General features: G+C 36.0%; 1 protein-coding gene across 4 annotated transcripts in view; it reads left to right on the top strand.

The window, feature by feature from the left end:
- EPC2 (enhancer of polycomb homolog 2) overlaps positions 1 to 21,135 on the top strand; it is a 117,128-nt gene that overhangs the window by 28,880 nt on the left and 67,113 nt on the right. For all 4 annotated transcript variants that reach the window (XM_082690906.1, XM_082690908.1, XM_082690905.1 and 1 more), the window contains exon 2: positions 17,927 to 18,086. In XM_082690906.1, the coding sequence (XP_082547032.1) occupies positions 17,927 to 18,086 (160 nt within the window). The remainder of the gene's footprint in view (positions 1 to 17,926; positions 18,087 to 21,135) is intronic.

A 21,135-nucleotide genomic window follows, 5' to 3' on the forward strand; every position in this document is an offset into this window, starting at 1 on the left:
TGATGAGTACTATGCTGAATACTGCAGAGAACTCTCTGCAGATCTCCTGGACTCTCTCTACAGTGCCTTCCTTTTTGGTACTCTGTTTATGAGCCTTAGGTGCCTTTATCTTCTTAGACTATTGTTTCTGTCTCCAACTCATGAAGTCTTTTGGCTTTGTCTTAGTTCACTTTCCTGCTTCATGGCATAGCTTTTCCAGGGTAGTAAGCTGAGGCAATTGTAGGACTGTTTGTTTTGTTTTACTTCTCTTAATTATCATTGTCCTTCATTGCCTGGTGTCCAGTGTCTGGAAAAGCATTGTTTCACCTCTCATTAGATTTTTTTGTTGTTGTTGCTTTTGGTAGAAGGATGAATTCATTTCCTGTTACTTCACCTTTTCTTCTTTGGAATTTTTAAAAAAGAGTTTTCTTATTTATTTGAGAGAGTGTGTGCGTGTGCACAATTGAGGGAGTAGCAGAGGGAGAGGGAGAAGTAGGCTCCTCGCTGAGCAGGGAGCTCGATGCAGGGCTCGATCCCAGGACCCTGGGATCAAGACCTGAGCAAAAGGCCAGACACTTAACCCAGCTGAGCCACCTAGGTGCCCCTGCAATTTTTTTGGTAATAAAATTCATGTAATGCAATTCACCATATTAAAGTGTGCAGTGGTTTTTACTATAATCAGTGGTGTACATCATAACTGTCTTGTACCAGGACACTTCCATTACCCTAAAAAGAAATCCTATACCTATTAGTCACCTTCCATCCCATGACCCTTTCCACTCCCCAACAACCACTAATACACTTTCTTTCTCTATGGATTTTTTTTTTTTTAAGATTTTGTTTATTTATTTGACAGAGAGACAGCAAGAGAGGAAACACAAGCAGGGCTGGGAGTGGGAGAAGGAGAATCAGGCTTCCCACTGAGCTGGTAGCCTGACATGGGGTTCAGTCCCGGGACTCTGGGCCCACGACCTGAGCTGAAGGCAGATGCTTAATGACTGAGCCACCCAGGTGCACCTCTTTCTCTGTGGGTTTGCCTATATCTGGACATTTCCTGTTAATGGAGTCATACAACATGTGGCCTTTTGTATCTGATGACTTCCACTTTATAATGTTTGAAAGGTTCATGCATGTTGTAGTACTTTGTTCTTTTTATGGCTAAATAATATTTCACTGTATGTATGTCATCTGTGTTGGAGTGGAAGTCAGCTGCTGCATCCTTTTAACTATTTTCTCACCCATATAGTCCATACTTGGTCTCTCCAGGTGATTTTAATATGCTGCCAGGGCTGAGAATTAGATTTAGAAAGTTAGTACTAGAAGAGAGGCAGGTTTAATTAGGATAGGACAAGGACTTATCTAGAGTCTTTTTTATTTTGTCTTCTTCTTCTCTCTCTCTCTCTCTCTCTCTCTCTCTCTCTCTTTTTGGTTATGGAAAGATACCAGATTAGTAGTTTTAAAGATTGGCTGGTTGTTTTTTGTAATATGTACTATTCGAGTAAATTGTAGAAAATGTAGAGGGGAAAATAGACACCACTTATAATTTCACTAGTTAATACTTTGGCACATTTCTTACCGGCTTTTTTTTTTTTTTTTTTTTTTAAAGATTTTATTTATTTATTTGACAGAGAGAAATCACAAGTAGGTAGAGAGGCATGCAGAGAGAGAGAGAGGAGAAGCAGGCTCCCTGCCGAGCAGAGAGCCCGATGCGGGACTCGATCCCAGGACCCTGAGATCATGACCTGAGCCAAAGGCAGCGGCTTAACCACTGAGCCACCCAGGCGCCCGGCTTTTTTTTTTTTTTAACTCTACATTTATTCATGCTGTCATCTTCACATTCTGTTTGCCTTTCTATATTTGAGATTATCTTCACTAAGTGATTTTGTTTCCTGTTTTTCTACTTAATACATAAATATTTTCAGATGTCATTATTTTTCAAGAAGTCTTACTTGGCAATGGATTTAAAGCTTAGAAACATCTTACCAGGGTACCTGGGTGGCTCAGTCATTGGGTGTCTGCCTTCGGCTCAGGTCATGATCCCAGGGTCCTGGGATCGAGCCCTGTGTTGGGGTCCGTGCTTGGGGGGACACCTGCTTCTCCCTCTCCCACTCCCCCTGCTTCTGTTTCCTCTCTCTGTGTCTCTTTCTCTCTCTGTCAAATAAATGAATAAAACCTTTAAAAATTTTTTTTAAATAAAACTTACCTTTAAAAAAAAGACCCTCTTACCAAACTGTTTTCCAGATTATACCAATTTATACTTTAACACATTCACTAGCACTCATTCTTGAAAAGTGTCTGTTATATTCATCACAATTTCACGAGCATTGTGAATATTGTCTTGCCAGCATGTATTGTTTACATTAATGTTTTGTTTCATCTTGTTATTTTTTTCTTCTTTTTTTTAAATTTTAAGTGGGCTTTGTGCCCAGTGTGGGGCTTGAACTCATGACCCGGAGAGCAAGGGTGGTATGTTCTACCAACTAAGGCAGCCAGTTGCCCCTTTTCTTCATTTTAAAAATCATCTCTGTGGAAGTGTAATTTGTATACAATATAAATCATTCATTTTGTGTGTGGTTCTGTGTTTTAATAAACAAGTGTACCTATGTGACCACCATTCCAAACAATAAAAACATTTTCTTCATTTTAAAAATCATCTCTGTGGAAGTGTAATTTGTATACAATATAAATCATTCATTTTGTGTGTGGTTCTGTGTTTTAATAAACAAGTGTACCTATGTGACCACCATTCCAAACAATAAAAACATTTTCATTCCCCACAAAAATCCCCTTTAACCCTTTTGCAGTCATATCCTCCACCCCTGTTTCAGTCAACTAATGATCTGATTTCAATCACTATGTATTAGTTTTCTCTGTTCTCACATGTCATATAAAGGGAACCATGACAGTTCATAGTCACTTGGGGTCTGGTTATTTCTCAGTACACTTTTTTGGGGGACTTCAAAAATCATTTTTATTACTGAAGTAGCTTTGACACACAGTGTTACATTAGTCTCAGGTGTACAACATAGTGATTCCACAGTCCCATACATTACTCAGTGTGCATCATGGTAAGTGTAGTCACCGAACATTGTTATTACAATATTATCATATTCTTCATACTGTACTTTTCATTTCTTTGACTTATTTTATAACTGGAATCCCCTTCACCTAGTTTGCTCATCCTCCAGCCCCTTCCCCTAAAGTGGAATAAACTTTTTATTTTATTTAAATTCAGTTAATTAATATAGTATATTTCTAGATTCAGAGGTAGAGTTAAGTGATTCATCAGTTGCACACAACGCCTAGTGCTCATCACATCTCATGCCCTCCTTAATGCCCATCACCCAGTTACTGCATCCCCCCACCTCACTCCCCTCCAGCAACCCTCAGTTTGTGTCCTACAGTTAAGAGTCTCTTGAGATTTATCTCCCTCTCTGATTTTGTCTCTTTCTACTTTCCCCTCCTTTTCCCCCATTTCTTCTGTTTTACTTCCCAGATTCCACATATGAGTGAAATCATATAATTGTCTTTCTCTGACTTAATTCAATTAGCATAATATCTTCTAGTTCCATCCACATTGTTGCAAATGGTAAGTTTTCATTTTTTGATGGCTAAGTAATATTCCTGTGTGTGTGTATAAATATATACCACATCTTCTCTATCCATTCATCTGTTGATGGACATAAGGGCTCTTTGCATAATTTGGCTATTGTGGACATTTCTGCTATAAACATTGGTTTGCAGGTACCCTTTCGGATCACTATGTGTGTATTTTTTAGTTAAATCCCTTGTAGTGCAGTTGCAGGAGGGGAGCTCTATTTTTTTTTTTTTTTTTTTTTTATTTGACAGAGAGAAATCACAAGTAGATGGAGAGGCAGGCAGAGAGAGAGAGAGAGGGAAGCAGGCTCTCTGCTGAGCAGAGAGCCCGATGCGGGACTCGATCCCAGGACTCTGAGATCATGACCTGAGCCGAAGGCAGCGGCTTAACCACTGAGCCACCCAGGCGCCCGGGGAGCTCTATTTTTAAACATTTCTGATTTTGGAGTGGTTATACCAGCTTGCATTTCCACCAGCAGTGTAGAGGGTTCTATAGTTCTGAGGTATATTATTGTTGTGCATATCATCAGTTTGACCCCTCTTAATTTTTTTTTTTTAACTCTGTAGTATTCCAGTGAATGAACCTTCCACTTTGTCTGTTTACTTGTTGATGGTATATTTGTATGGTTTCCAGTTCTTGGCTATTGTAAGTAAAATAACAGTTAGCATCCATGTGCAGGTTGTCTGTCAACATGCATTTCACTTCTGGGGTACATGTTTAGTAGGATTGCTGGGTCATGTGATACGTATGTATTTCAAAAGTGCTTGCCAGAGAGCATGCATGGGGAAGGGGCATAGGAAGAGAGAATCTCAAGCAGACTCCCTGCTGAGCAGGGAACCTAACTTGGGGCTCCATCTTAAGATCCTGAGATCATGACCTGAGCCAAAATCAAGAGTTGGATGCTTAACCAAACTGACTGAGCCACCCAGGTGTCCCATAATAGCCATGTATTTATTTTTTAAGAAACTGCCCAATAGTTTTGCAGAGGGGTGTTATCATTGGACACTCCCACCAGCAGTTGGTGGTGTCAGTTTCTTAATTTAGTCATTTTGTGAGTGTGTAGTCAAAACTTCTGTGGATTCATTTTGCATTTTTCCTCATAAAAAGTTGTTGAGCATCTTTTCAAGTGCTTGTTGGTCATTACTCTTTTTTCTTTTGTGAAGTGTCTTTTTAAATCTTTGATTCATTTTTTTTTTTTTAAATTGGGTTGGTTTATTATTATTGCGATACAGGAGTTCTTTATTCTGTATAGAAGGGCCCTCACATAATGTATTGTGAATATTTTTTCAGTCTGGCATGTCTTTTCATTTTCTAAAGTATGTGTTTTGAATAGCATACTTTTTTAATTTTCAGGAAGCCCAGTTTATCATTTCTTTAATTTATAATCTGTGCATTTTGTGTCCTCAGAAATCTTTACCAAACTCAGGGTCACTAAAATTTTTCTCCTATATTTTCTTATGGACTTTTTAAAGTGTAGGCTTTATATTTAGGCCTGTGGTCTGTTTTGAGTTAGTTTTTATGTAAAGTATGAGGTAAGAGCATAGGTTTATTTTTTTCCACACTCTGTTCAGAACATTTGTGGGAAAGACTGTCCTTGCCCTCATTCAATTCTCTCATTAATTGGCTCCTAAAATTCATTATCTTTATGTATGTGGGCCTATTTTAGACTTTTGTGTGGTTGTTTTCTGTTGTTTTACATGATCTTATGCTAGTGACACTGTTGAATAATTTAGCTTTATGATTTATGATTTAATTTGTAATCAGATTGTATATGTACTTCAGATTTACTTTTTCAAGGTTATTTTGGCTATTTTTCTTTTATCTTTCTATATGAATTTTTGAATTAACTTGTCCATTTTTGTTTAAAAAAAAACGCTTGGGGTTTTGATTGGAATTTATTAGAAATTTAGAAAATTTGGAGGGAAATTTATCCAAGTACATTTTTTTGGAAAAGTATTGAACCTTCCAATCCATTAAGGTGTTATATTTCCATTTACATTGCTGTGTTAGTTTCACACATGATTTGTTAAGCCTGTCTCTTAAATATTTAATAGTTTGGATGTTGCTATAAATGATACTGCTTTTTATTTTCATTTTTTAGTTGCCAATATATGGAAATACAACTGAGTGTTTAATACTGACTTGTGACTTTGTTAAGTTCACTTAAGTTCTAGGAACTCTGTTGAAATTCCCTAGGATTTTTTTCCCTACATGAGCATATCATGTACAAATTACCGTGTACAAATTAATTTTATGTCTTCTTTCCCAGTCTGCAGGCAGCCTGTTTTTGTTTTTCTTCCCTCATTCTACCGACTATAATCTTAAGTGAAAGGTGGGCTAGAAGTGGTAACAGACTTCTTTGGCTTGAATTTCATCTCAGGAGGAAAGTATTCAGTCTTTGACCCTAAGTATATAGTTAGGTATAGGTTTTCTATGGGTGCCTGCTCTTTATCGGCTTGGGGAAATTTCTTTCAGGGAATTTTGTGTTATGAATGGGTGTTGAAGAAAGGGTTTTAATTGTCAAAATTCCTAAATATTTTTTATCCTGTTCTTAAAATTACACTATTTTGAATATTGTGTCTCTTGTTTTAATAAAAACAAACTTTTATCTCTTAGAGTGTGCCATGAACTACTGTATCATCACAGTTCTTTGAAAGATACCTTATTTAAGTTTTACACATGAACTTCAAATCATTATTTTCCAAAGGAACTTAAAATTTCTTTGTTTTCTGTTCTCTTCATTGTGGCTATATGAATATTCATTTCTAGTAAGTGAGGTGTTTATTTATTGTTTCTCCTTGTATACTATTTTGGTTTCTCCCCACATCCTTGTTGATTTTAATTACTTTTAGAGCATGTTAAACATTAACTTGATTTTAAAATTCAGAACCATACAAAAGAGATGATGCTCAGAGAATTGTCTCTTTCTCCATTCTATGCTATTCATAATAGCATATTCTTTGTAATAAATGATAATGTTTTTCAAAGTTGCTTGTGTATTTGAGAAGAAGGAGCATTGGGTATAAAGTTTTATATATCGCTATAAGGTCTGCTTTACTAAATTAGGTCCGTGAGTAAGTCCTTGCTTGTTCTTGGCTACTTAACCTTATGCTGAGTGAGAGTGGTGTGTTAAAGTCAGTTAATACTATTAGTGTGTCTTTATCAGTCCTTCCATATACTGTAGCTTTTGCTTTATAAAAAAGTTGCTGTGTTTTTTGTTAGATATTCTTAAATATGTATAGGATAACCAAAACTTAAAGATACAGACATTCATGAATGATCTGCAGATTGTAAAAGCCTTTATTGTGAATGTTGTTTATTGGGGCATGCTTAATGCTTTTTGACTTGAACTTTACTTGTTTGATAGGATCTGCTCATCTTTTTTACCATCTTCCATTACCTGATAAACTTCATCCATTCCTTTAATTTTCTTTTTATGAACCACATTTGTGTGTGTTTATTGTACATGGCATATAGTTGAGTCTTGGGTTATATGAGACAGGTTGAAAATTTTTTCGTTTTTATAGTAAAGTCCATTGCTATTTATTGATATGATTGAATATATTTAGTCTCAACTCTTTTATAGTATTTATAATTTTTTTGCTCTTTTTAAAAAAGATTTATTTATTTTAGAGAGAGCATGCAAATGGGGTAAGGAGCAGAGGGAAACGGAGAGAATCCTCAAGCAAACTTCTTGCTGAGTGTAGAGCCCAAACAGAGTTCAGTCCCAGGACCACGAGATCATGGCCTGAGCTGAAATTAAGAGTTGGCCGCTTAAACGACTGAGGCATCCAGGTGCCCTGTCTATTTGCTTTTATTTAAAAAGATTGTATTTTGTATTTGAGAAAGTTTGTATTTTTTTCTTCTCCCATTTTTAGATGCTTTATTTTCACTTTGCATGTAGATGTTTGCGTATTAGCCTTTAGACCTTTTCCCATCTTTGGAAGATTTGTATATGTGTATAAGTAAAATTTTACTACAAGTTTACCAATTATCTCTTGGGTGGATGAAGAGTGTCCATGTGTGTACGTAAAATATTTTTGGTTTTTTTGTTTTGTTTTGTACGTAAAATTTTACTAGAGTTTATACGTTATCGCTTGGTTGGATGAAACCAAGGTGAAGATGGCCTCTACTCTCCAATATATAGCCAGTAGTCACTTGTGGCTTTTGAGCGCTTGAAATATGGCTAGTCCAAGTTTAGTTGTTCCATTCAGGTAAAATACACACCAGTTTTTGTAGACTTGTTATGGGAGAAAAAAATGCATAGTATCTCCATAGATTTTTTAATTGATTGTGTGTTGAAATGATAACATTGTAGATAGATATGTACATTGGCTTAAATAAAATGTATTATTTTTTTTTAAATATTTTATTTATTTATTTGACAGAGAGATCACAAGTAGGCAGAGAGGCAGGCAGAGAGAGAGAGAGGAGGAAGCAGGCTCCCTGCTGAGCAGAGAGCCCGATGCGGGACTCGATCCCAGGACCCTGAGATCATGACCTGAGCCGAAGGCAGTGGCTTAACCCACTGAGCCACTCAGGTGCCCCAATAAAATGTATTATTAAAACTAATTTCACCTCTTCTTTTTTAAGTGAGGCTGCTAGAAAATTTAAATATATGGCTGACATGTGTGGCTTGCATTATATTTCTGTTGAACAGTGCTATTCTAGTAGATTTGTCAAAAGTCCCTTACAAAATTCCCTGAGTTCCTTCTGGAGCCTTGCTACTTGAAGAACAGCTTAGCTGAATTTAAAATCCTTCATACTTTTCATTCATTGAGGTTTCTCAGAATGTTGTTTCATTAATATTTTGCACTATGTTGTTTTTGAAGTCTGATTTTAGTCTGTTTTTATTTTTTTTACTTTAGTAATATATTAGTTTATAATAATTAGTACTGTTATTTTACTATTATTGTTTGGAGTCTTTGAAAATTTTGTCATTATTTTTGAAATCGTTTTATTCAGAAATTTGTCAAAATTGGTTGTTGTTTTGGATTACTTTTGCCAAGTACTTAATAAGCTTTTTGTTAATTGTTGTAGTAAAGAACTAAAAACCTAAAATTTGCCACCTGAAGTTTTTAAATTTGCAATACAATAGTGTTAACTATATGCAGTGTTACCAGATATGTAGCACTTTTTCATCTTGGAAAATTGCATCTATACCCATTGAGCAAACAGCTTCTTTTTTCCTCTTCTCCTAGTCCCTAGCAACCACCATTATACTTGTGATTTTTAAGAATTTGACCACTTTAGTTATGCCTGGTTGGCTCAGTTGGTAGAACAGGTGACTCTTGATCTCAGCGTTGTGAGTTTAAGCCCCACGTTGGGTGTAGAGATTACTTACAAGCAAAATCTTGGGGAAAAAAAAAAGAAAGAAAGAATTTGACTACTTTATGTAACATATAAGTGAAATCATACAGGATTTGTCTTTTTGTGACCAGGACTAACTTATTTCACTTAGCATAATGTTCTCAGGGTTCATCCATGTGATAGCATGTATCAGAATTGCCTTCCTTTTAAGGTTAATACTCCATTATATGTATATACCACATTTTGTTTAGCCCTTCATCTGTCAGTAAACATTTGGATTCCTTCCACCACAGGCTATTATGAATAACACTGCAATGAACATGGATATGCAAATACCTCTTCTAAATCCTGTTTTCAGTTCTTTTGGATATACACATAAAAGTGGGATTGCCAGATCCTGTGGTATTTCTGTTACTGTTACAGTCCGTGAACATTTTTGGAAGTATAACAGTATAGTATTTTTAACTATAGCCACCATGCTGTACATTACATCCCCACAACTTCTTAAAATTATAACCGGAAGTTTGTACCTTTTGACTATTTTCACCCATTCCCCCCTCCTCCCTCTTGTAGTATTTGTCTGATCCTGCTATCAGGGTAGTACTGGTCTCGTTAAATGAATTTGGAAGTTTTTCCTTCTCAGTTATTTGGTAAGAGCTTGACATACACAGAACACTCCACACAATAACAGCAGAATACCTATTTTTCTCAATTATACAACAGAACATTCTCCAGGATAGATCACATTAGGCCACAAAACAACTTCTATCAAATTTAAGAAGTATGAAATCATACCAAGTATATTTTCCAACCACAATGGAATAAAACTAGAAATAACAGCAAAGGAAAACTGAAAGTCACAAATATGTGGAAACTGAACAACACACTTCTGAACAAATCAGTGGATCAAGAAAGAAGTCACAGAGGAATTTGGAAAATACTGAGACAAATGAAAACACAGTATAACAGTTGTTTTTTTTTTTAAACTGATGAACTCATTTGTGTAGAAAAGTTCAAATTGTTTATATCTCTTGTTTTATGTTATTAATGTCATAAATTCAGTCTTTCTACATTTTGTGTCCTTAACATTTTTTTATTTAACACTTTTTTTTTTTTAAGATTTTATTTGAGAAAGAGTGAGAGAGAGAGAGCATGAAAGGGGGGAGGGTCAGAGAGAGAAGCAGACTCCCCACTGAGTAGGGACTCCAGGATCATGACCTAAGCCAAAGGCAGCCAGCGTCTCAGCCAGCTGAGCCCCCCAGGCACCCTTAATTCTTACTCTTATGCTTTTATCGTTTTAAGTTCTATACCAGAATAAAAAATGACTTATGCACCACCATTATAGTATTCAAAATTCTGTATTTGTCTATATATATATATATACCTTTACCATAGTCTTATGTTTTTGAATGTTTTTGTGTTGTTAAGTGTCTTTTTGTTTCAACTTGAAATGACTCCCTTTAGCAATTCTTATAGACAGGGCTAGTAGATATAAATTCCCTCATTTTTTGTTTATATGGATAGGTCCTTGTTTGTCCTTTGTCATTTTTGAACGACAGTTTTTCCAGATGTAATATCTTGATTGGCAGTTTTTTCTTCCAGTGCTTTGACTATGAGCCCATTCCTTTCTGGCATGTAATATTTCTGATGAGAAATTGTTGATAATTTTATGGGTATTCATTTGTACATGATGATTTGCTTTTCCCTTGCTGCTTTCAAGATTCTGTCTTTGTCTTTGACTTTTGGCAGTTTGATTACAATGTGTCTTAGTGTGGACTTTGAGTTCATCTTTGCTGATGTTATTTGAGCATTTTTGATTTGGATTTCTTTCCTCTGATTTGATTTTCAGCCATTGTTTTTTCAAACAAGTTCTCTGTTCCTTTCTCTTTTCTCCTTTTGGGGCTTCCATAATGTTTATATTGGTCTGTCAGCAGTGTCATATAAATCTCTTAGGCTTTCTTCATTTCTTTACCCCTTTTTGTTCCTCTGACTAAATAATTTCAAATGATTTCTTTTTGAGTTCACTAATTATTTCCTCTGCTTAATGAAGTATGCTGTTGAATCCCTCTAGTGGGTTTTTCAATTTGGTTACGGTAATCTTCAGCTCCAGAATTTGTTTGGTTCTTTTTGATATTTCTTATGTCTTCATTGCTAGTCTCATTTTGTTCATGCATCAGTTCCTCTGGTTTCATATAACTGCCTATTTGTGGGGGTTTTTGTAGCATGTTGAGCTTTATTAAGATAATTATTTTAAACTTTGTTGTCAAATAATTCACACATCTCCATTTCTTTAGGGTCTTTTTGGTAGGTTTATTTTGTTTCTTTGAGTGTATTTCCTATTTCTTGGTGCACCTTGTTATTTTTTACTGTAATTTGTGCATTTTTTAAATTTTTCTTTTTAAGATTTTATTTATTTTAAGAGAGAGGAAAGTGAGAGGAAGTGAGCATGAGCGAGGGAGAAAAGCAGAGGGAGAAAAGCAGCCTCCCTCCTGAGCAGGGAACCCAGTGGGAGGAGATCCCAGGACATCGGAATCATGACCTGAGCCAAAAGGAGACACTTAATCAACTGAGCCATCACGCCTGTGCATTTTGTTTTTTTACTTAAAATTTTTTTTTAAGTGGCACCTGGGTGGCTCAGTGGGTTAAAGCCTCTGCCTTCAGCTCAGATCATGTTCCCAGGGTCCTGAGATCTAGCCTTGAATCGGGCTCTCTGCTGAACAGGGAGGCTGCTTCCTCTTCTCTTCTTTAAAAAAATTTTTTTTAAGTTTGTTTACCTTTTTTCTTTTTCCTTTCTTTCTTTTCTTTTTTTTTATTTTAAGTAATCTCTGTATCCAGGATGAGATTCGAACCTACGACTCCCAAGATCAAGAGTCACTCTTCCAACTGAGCCAGTTAGGTGCTGCTAATTTATGCATTTTTCAAAAACAGTCAGCTCTCCCAGTCTTTTACAAATTGGCTTCATACTGGGAAGACCTTTTCCAGTCAGCCCAGGCAAAGAATCTGGAAGCCCCTCAAACCTTTTCAGGAGATGCATCTTCTTTGGGCATGTGCACATAATTTCCTGGTTACAGAGTATTGCTAGTTTTTCAGGAGTTTGTTACCTTTTGCTCCCTCTGGTGTCTCTGTGCAGTACTATAATTTCTTTGGTGCATCAGCAGTACTCTGAGTGCTCTCTTGTTCTCTGCAGTTCCCAGGAATCCAAAGAATGCTGGCTCTTTCAGTCCATGTTCTTGAGTTAGCTGAGACAGAAATTAGTCCCTTGGGCAGTTTCCCAAAAAGCCGGAATGTTGGATGTGCATTCTACTTTTCTCTTTTCTTCCCAAGAGAGAATCTATGAGCAGAGTGTCTTCTCCTGACTGTACCAAGCATTGTCAGATTGTGCCTGTGGTGGTGAGGGCTCTTGTATGTCATCCTGTTCCCCTGTGAGCTTTTTTTGACATGTAGATTCCGATCTGTTTTACAGACATTTCAGGGGATTGTTATTTTGAATATTCTTTTGCATTGTTTTTCTTCTTCATAGACTCCAATTATATCAGTGTCATTCCTTCTTTGTTTTACATCTTACTGTTTTACTCTATCTCCTTCTTTTGGTCATTTGACAACCTTTATGTAACACTTTCTTGTTAGAGTGCATTTTGCACTTGGCTACTAGTAACTTCAGTCTTCATCTCTGAGATAATTTTTTTTTTCTTTTTTTCCCTGAGTTAGTCAGCTGTTTTCATTTTTTTCATTTCTTTCATCCTCCTCTGATCTTAGCTTTTGAGTTTGATTCAAAGATATTTTTCATATCCATAAATGCTTCTTTGGGGCATATTTAATTAAGTTTGTTCGGTGCATTTTTCTAGAAGTGTTTTTTCTGTTCCTCTCTCCAGAGTGGAGAGAATGTATCATTACAGGTTGGATCTTTTTAAAAATTTTAATAATAACAGTAGACTTTTAGGTTTTCTTTACTCCCACAGGTTAAGGGTGGTTCACAGTATTACTTATTCCATGGTACCCTCTTCTGTCTGTGTAGAATGATCTACTTTGAGGAACAGACAAAGAAGTGCTTGTCTCATTTTAGCTGTTTCTAACTAGTGTTTCAAAATCCCCATTATCTTGTTTTCTGTAGGACAGATGGGTTCAGTTTTTATCTTTTCCCTCTGCAGGGATTCAAAACCATCTTTTGATTTTGATCTCCCAGATTTTTGCTACACTCTGTTTAGGGCTAATGGCTCATCTCTCATTCTCTTTGTTATTGTGGTTTCTAAGTTACTTGGTCCTTTATTGGTAAATTTACTATTGTAATTGGTGAAGTATGCCTATATATGCCTATGTAAATATAGGTATTTAGCCTGCTATTTTTAATTGGGGATTTTGCATGTGAATTTTTAAAATACCAGTGAAGAATCTTTGATCCCCCCCCCCCCTTTATGCAGCCTCACTGAATTAATGTATTCTAATACCCAAAGTTGGGGCATGAGGTTAGCAAGATGAAAAAGAGACATATAAACAAGGATTCAGGTTTCAACACTGCTGATTTCTACCAATGTGGCCATAGTGCCTTAATTTACACCTTCCCCCAGTCCCTCCCCCCCCAAATTCTGCCCTACATTTTTTTTTATTTTTTTGTTTTTTAAAGATTTATTTATTTGACAGAGATCACAAGTAGGCAGAGAGGCAGGCAGAGAGAGGGGAGGAAGCAGGCTTCCTGCTGAGCAGAGAGCCCAATGCGGGGCTCCATCCCAGGACCCTGGGATCATGACCTGAGCCAAAGGCAGAGGCTTTAACCCACTGAGCCACCCAGGCATCCCTGCCCTACATTTTATAGGATAGTGATTGGTACCTATTATATATGACTACAAGTGATGAGTTATTTAGTTCCTTTTAGTATGCTTTTAACAGTTTATCATATACTACTAGGAAAAACAGAAGGCACAGAGAATGTAATTACCTAGGAAAACACAAAAATGTTTAGGTATAATACAGTAAGGTTCAAAAGGATATTTCAGAAGTCTAAGTCATAAGAAGTGACTTCATGTATATTGGTGGTGAGTCCCTTCATTTAAGATTCAAAAGTTATACCACTTTTTAAACTCAGGAAAGTAATACAGATTTATTACAGAATATTTGGAAAATATGAGAGAGCAGATGCACAGAAGAATATAAGGCCCACCTAAAAAGTATTTTGTAGTGTATTCTGTTCTGTATTCTTTTAGTCTACTTTTTTTTTTACACACATACTCATTAATATTTGTACATGTTATTTATATTATAGCATGCTATAATACACATTATATTTATGCAAGTTATATTAGTACATCTAAACTGGCACTCACCCACCTGTCTCTTACCTCAAAAAAGTATCCTAACATCTTTTCAGGTTAGTAAAGGTCTGCATTATGTTGGTTTTTACTACTACCTAAGAGTTCCGTTTTATGTATATAACATAATTTTATATAACTAATTCCTGTTCCCATTTAGACTTTATGCCATTTAGTCTTTTTTTGTTGTTATAAACAATGCCTGATAAGCATTTTATTTAATCGTATGTTGCCTTTGTTGAATTTCCTAAGTGGAGTTGGTAGGTCAAAAGAATACCTGTTTTTTAAAAATTATTTTTATTACCATATAATGCTTTTTTTTTTTTTTTTTTTTGCACCAGGGGTACAGGTCTGTGAATCATCAGGCTTACACATTTCACAGCACTCACCATAGCACATACCCTCCCCATGTCCATAACCCAACCACCCTGTCCCTACTCCCCCACCTCCTCCCCCAGTTTGTTTTGTGATATTAAGAGTCTAAAAGAATACCTTCTTAATGGAAAAGAAAGCAAGTATCATTTTTAATTACCAAGTAACCATACCAGCATACAATGCAGCATGTAACAAGGAATCACCATTATTCCTGCCAGTCTTTGCCCCAATAAAGACAAGTGAAAACTCTGGTACCTGCTTCCATATTTGCATGTTTGTTCCTGGCTGTGGTTATTGTATGAAGCTCAGGCCTCTAGAAGCTGTATCATTGTTGGTTTTTTCTGAGTTTTTAGTTTGAGAGACTGTCTGATAATATGGGAAAGGAAGTGATAGCTGAGGATTTATTTTTAGAGTTAAATTTGGTCTGTAAATTAAAATGGGGGAGTGTGTCATGATCTGTCTCCTTAATTTCTGACTACAGCTCTGTCATCTGCCAGCTGTGTTAACAAGAAGAGAGTCATCTATGATCTATTTTTAAATTTCCTCACATGTAAAATTAAAATAATATTAAATCTTCATCTATTAAAGATGTATTTCAGTAATTGGTTAATACCTAAAAATGTTTTGTACTTAGGAGAAAGTCCATTATATAGCAAAAGAATCTCTTCACATCAAAAATGTACTACCAGTTAGCTCAGTTTCCTCTTGCCACCCATGTTTCTAGATTGTTAGCATTACAAGATCATGGTTTTTTATTTATTTTTATTTTATTTTTTAAAGATTTTTTTTTTTAAATTTGAGAGAGAGAGCACAGGTGGAAGGAGGGGGCAGAGGAAGAAGGAAGGCAGGCTTTCTGCTGAGCAGGGAGTCTGATGTGGGGCTGGGTCCCAGGACCCCAGGTTTATAACCTGGGCTGAAGGCAGATACTTAACTGACTGAGCTATAAAGGGGCCCCCGGGTTTCTTTTTTTGTTTGTTTTTAACAGCCCATTCTAGTAAAGATGGAATAGTCAAAAAAACTCAAATCAGAGTCCTGAAATTTGACCTTCTCATGTATATATACCATAACTTAGAGCAAATCATTTGTTTCTTGAGTCTCATGTATGATGTAATGTAATACCTATACTTGTCCCCAAATTTTGAGGAGTTAATAAGTTTGCGGTTGTGGTTGTACTTTAAGAATTGTAAAACAATACGGGGCACCTGGGTGGCTCAGTGGGTTAAGCCGCTGCCTTCGGCTCAGGTCATGATCTCAGGGTCCTGGGATCGAGTTCCGCATCGGGCTCTCTGCTCAGGGGGGAGCCTGCTTCCCTCTCTCTCTCTCTCTCTCTGCCTGCCTCTCTGCCTACTTGTGATCTCTGTCAAATAAATAAATAAAATTAAAAAAATAATAATGATTAAAAAAAAGAATTGTAAAACAATATAAAAATACAAGGTGGCTTTTCATATTGCTTCACTTTATTTGACAATGAGTAGTGAAATGTCAGCAAGGTAATAGGAAAGTATAAGCTTAAATAATGCTAGAAATTACTCTTTCAGAGCCTGGCTTTCCTAATTTCTTGATGCTGTTGTGGGTGTGTTTAATCCTCTCACAATTTTTTAGTTAACTCAAAAGTTTTTTACTGAAGACTCTTACTAATGATAGTAATATTTATATGAGGAAGTGTATTTAGTGCTCCAACTTGGGGTCCTGTCCTATGAAGAAAAACATTTCTTCTGGTATTGAAAATAGAAAAACTCAAATATAAGCTAGCACCCACCCACCTGTCTTTTATCTCAGTTGCTTGCTTTTTTTGAATGTCTCTGAGCTTGTGTCTGTTTTGGACATTTTGTTTTCTCTGCCTGGATTCTTTTTTTCTTTTTTGGTCTTTGCCTTACTAAATAAATCTATCAATCCTGAAAGTTTTAAAGATTTTTTTTATTTATTTGAGAGAAAGCAAAAGTGATCATAGAAGGAGAGGGGTCACAGAAGGAAAGGGAGAAGCAGACTTGCTGCTGAACAGAGAGCCTGATGTGGGGCTAGGTCCCAGTACCCTGAGATCAGGATGCTCTACCGGCTGAGCTACCCAGGTGCCCTGATGCTGAAAGTTTTAGTTTAGATTTTACTTTTTTTGGGTATCTTTCTCTATCCTCCTTAGACTGTGGTTTGACTAATTGAGAAGAGACAAGTCTGTCAAGCCTAAACCTGAGTGTATACTTAGGTATCTCTCTTCTACTAGCTAAGTTCCTTAATAGCAGAGTCTGTCATTTACTCTTAGTATCTGGTGTCTACTGGGTGTTCTGAAATGTATTGAAAGAATGATCTGATAAATTCTTAGCCAGTACTCTTCTAGATAAAGAAACCACAGAAGGCCTCTCTCTGATAAGATGAGACTTGAAGGAATTTCAAAAGCAATCCTTTTGGATGTTTAAGAACCTGGAGGAAAGGCACTGTGGCTACAATAAAGGACGGGTAGGGAGAGGTAGAAGATAAGGTCAGAGAGAAATAAGGCTTATATTAGTCCGTGATAATTTTAATCTTTAATCTGAGTATGAAGGGGATCTATTGTGGAGTGATGTGACCTAATTTGCCTTCTACAAAGGAAAACTACTTTGTTGAGCATGGTCCCTTGTGGGCCAAGGGAGAAAGTAGGTATTAAGTGGTGAAGAGAATGGAAAGTTACTAGAATCAGGATGTATTTTATAGGAACTTTTGTTTAACCTTAGTTCAAAAATATTTCTTGCTGGGGCGCCTGGGTGACTCAGTTGTTAAGCTTATCTCCCTTGGGCTCAAGTCATGCTCTCCAGGTCCTGGGATCAAGCCCCACATCAGGCTCCCTGCTCAGCAGGAAGCCTGCTTCTCCCTCCCTTTCCTACTGTCTGACCTGTGTTCCTTCTCTTACTGTGTCTCTCTCTGTCAAATAAATAAGTGAAATCTTTAAAAAACATATATATATATATTTCTTGCTGTGATAGTAATATGTCTGTTGAAAGTAATTTTTTTCTTTTTTTGAGTTATTCATATTTTGTACTTTTGAAGTTTCAGGTGTGTACTTGCAGAAGATAATGAAAACCTGTGACATTGTCATTTGCATATTTTCCCATATGCTGGTATTGGTGACAAACACCTCTGTTAATTTAGCAAACAAGGAATCAATTTTCTTTTAATATGTGTATAATCTTTAAAGAAAATTCTGCTTAATAAAATTACAAACATCTAAGGTGATACTAGGATGAGCACAAGTGTTATCAATGGCAAAGAAACTGTTTATAATTAATTCTTAAGTCACCTTGAAGTTATTAAACAAAAAAATTTTAAGTAGAATTATGCATTGAATTAACATTATTAAAACGACTTATGTTGCCTACTTTACATTTTCCAGGAACATCACTTACAGCGAGCTATTTCAGCACAGCAAGTGTTTAGAGAAAAAAAAGAGAGCATGGTCATTCCAGTTCCTGAGGCAGAGAGCAACGTCAACTATTACAATCGCTTGTACAAAGGAGAGTTTAAACAGCCAAAACAGTTCATTCATATTCAGCGTAAGTTTGTTGATTCATTGTTTTCTGTTTGTAATTTAAATTTATCAGCCAGTGAAAATTCTTTTATGCCCAAAGAGATTTTAATTTTTCAGTGTGTATACATTAATTCATAGAAGTATAAAACATTAAGGATAAAATCTCTCTGTGCTTACATCTGAACTTGGAAATCATTTTGAGTGTTAGTTGCATTTGGAACATTTGATATTTAGTACAGAATTCTGTGTAGCTCTTACACCTTATTACTTTACATCTATAAGTTGGATTAGTATACTCAGATTTATTATAAAGGCCTAGTGGCTGTAATGCTGATTAGGGGCATTTCCTCAGAAAGTTTTTAGAATTAAATTATACCCCTCCTCTGCCTTCATCTGATTTTTGTAAAATTCTATTCTGCCTCCTTGATACTCTCTTTTCTCCCCATTGTTATATTTAATCACAAACTCTTGCTTTAAAACTATTTCACTAAATTTTATTATTTATTTACTACTCCTCCATCGCCTTTCCTTACCCTCTTCTATTGTTATCTTCTCCACAAAGTCTACTGGCACCACAGTGGCCTTCTTTAAAGTGTTCCTCTGATCTAATTATTCTCTGGCTTAAAATCATACTATTCTTTATTGTCTACAGTAGGAGTTTTCAGGGGATGGTTCTAATGTTTTGATGTCTTGTCTGATTGTGTAAGAAAAAGCCCTGGGTAGCTTGTTAGAATAGAGATTCCAGGGCTCTGCTTTAGGCCTACCTGTTTGAGGTATGTGGCCTGGTAATAAGTATTTTTTAAACGTTCCTCAGATAATTATGAAACTCTCTAGATTTAAGACTATAAGATCTACTGTTTTCTATCAGTTCTAAGATGCACATTTTTTATTGATCAGTTTTGAAATGAGATTGCATATTATATTGCTGTTGTTCTGGATTCAGGTCTAGTTTATCCAAAGAAAATCTGTATTTGTTTCTGCCAAGCATTTAGGGACACGTCAACAGGAGACCACATTAAAGTTTTTGCTGTTTATTTTGTTTGTTTTTAGACCATACTTGTAGTAGCTTTAGTTCAGGCTACAGACATGCCTAGAGATCAGTTCTTAGTGAAGAGAGTTTTCCCTCCTCCTTTCACCTAAGGGCAAGTTGAGAAATGAAGTTCCTTGCTGTTCCATTCTGCATAGCTGGTTTATTTCTTTACCTTAAGCTGAAGTTGTTATCACTTGTTAGTCTGTCTTTGTGCAGGAGTATTCTATAAAACTTCTTAAGAGACACCAGCAGAAAGCTTTTTTTTTTTTTCCCCCTTTCTTACATAAATTCATGGTTCATCTTTTAACTTATGGCAGTTTATATTTGACAGAATTGAGTAATGGCCAAATCCTCTACTTTGAATACAAGAACCTTTGTGATTTTCTTCCCCCCTGTCTACTCCATTAACTTCATTTCCTGTTGTTCTTTCCCTCCCTCCCTTTACCATAGGAACTAACATAAAATTACCCACATTTCCCTGATTGTTTCATGTTTCACACTTCCTTGCACATGTTATTCAAGTCATCTTTCCCCTCCTGTAACTCATTTAGTACCTAACTCCCCTAAGAAGCTTACCCTGACTTTTCTCATTGACCTCTGCTTTTTACTCATTTCAGTATCTTTGTACATACCTTTGTATGGGGGGCAGGGACAGTGTTTTATTTTCTCTTTGTATATTTAGAGTAAAGTGCATGGTTTATAGATACACAATAAATAGTATGTTTGTTGACCAAATTTTTAAAAAATGCCTTTTAAAAAGGCTTTTAGGTATCAGAACCATTTTCCAGAGACCTGACTCTGAAGCATTCAAGGGACATATGCAGAAATTATTTATGTGATTTGTTTCCTCTGTATTCTTTGACCCCTTTAGTTTATTTGAATTTGCCTTTTCCTTTGTATTGGAAGGGAGATAGCTGTTCATAATAGGAATTTTAAGGATTTTTCAGGCCAAAGTATGTGTTTGTTGTTTTGTATTTAGTAATAGTGTAGCTGGACATTAAGGCTGTATGTAAAAACCATCCTAGAAAACCAAGAACAAAGAAATTGGGTGTAGCCCACCTAGGCTAGGCCCATTAGATACAGTAAATATTAATCTTAGGTTGACTTTTAAATTTCATTTCTTTCTGTTACTGTAGAAGATGGAAAAAAATAATAGAACATTATTTTAACTTTCATTTTTTTCTGTTAGTCTGTCAACATATGTATTCACATACTATAATACAGTAGCCTCCTGCACAGATTTTTATTGTTTTTTGTTTGTATATTTTAAATTTCTTCGATTTTTAGTGTAGTTTGTGATTGTCATTTTCAGTGCCTGTTAATTCTATCAAATTGGTATTCCACAGTTTGCTTACCTCTATGCCTATTACTGGCCTTAAACTTGTCTGAACTAAAATTTAAATTCATGTTATCATTGAGATTTTTTTTTTCAAGGAAGGCCTTTTTTCCCTAAAGTTCATTTATTTATTTTTCATAATCTCTGTACCCAGTGTGGGGCTTGAACTCACAAACCTGTGATAAAGTCACGTGCTCTTCCAGCTGAGCCAGCCAGGCACCCTACAAGGAAGGGCTTTTAAACATTTTTTGACATAACTTCTTTCTGAGTCCTGAAGTATAAGGAATTCCAGAAAATACTGCTCTGGCCTTTTCATTTTGTTTTTGACATGATAGATTTGAAAGTATCCCCATTTGCCTGGCTAGAAGAAGACATTGTATAATTGCCACAGTAGGATGGCCTACTTCAGGTCCATCACATTGTTTGCCTGGGCTTTGGCAGAAGCTTCTTTATTGGTCCACATTGCCACTAATGTGATTCTTATCCATTTAGAGAATCTGTTGTCTATCAGATAAAATTTTAGTGTTGTATTTTAAGGCTTTTCTTTGTGCCTTTCCGGCCACAGTTCCCTGTGGGTTCTTCCACTAGGACACCAGCCTTACTGAAATGAGCTGTTGAAAATAAAGGTCTTTTTCTTTCTCTAGATGGTAAGCTTCTCAACAGCAGAATTTCGCCTCATTCACCATACAGTCCCAGAATGCAGCCTCA

This window comes from Mustela nivalis (assembly GCF_964662115.1).
Source record: "Mustela nivalis genome assembly, chromosome: 11".
Lineage (NCBI taxonomy): Eukaryota > Metazoa > Chordata > Mammalia > Carnivora > Mustelidae > Mustela > Mustela nivalis.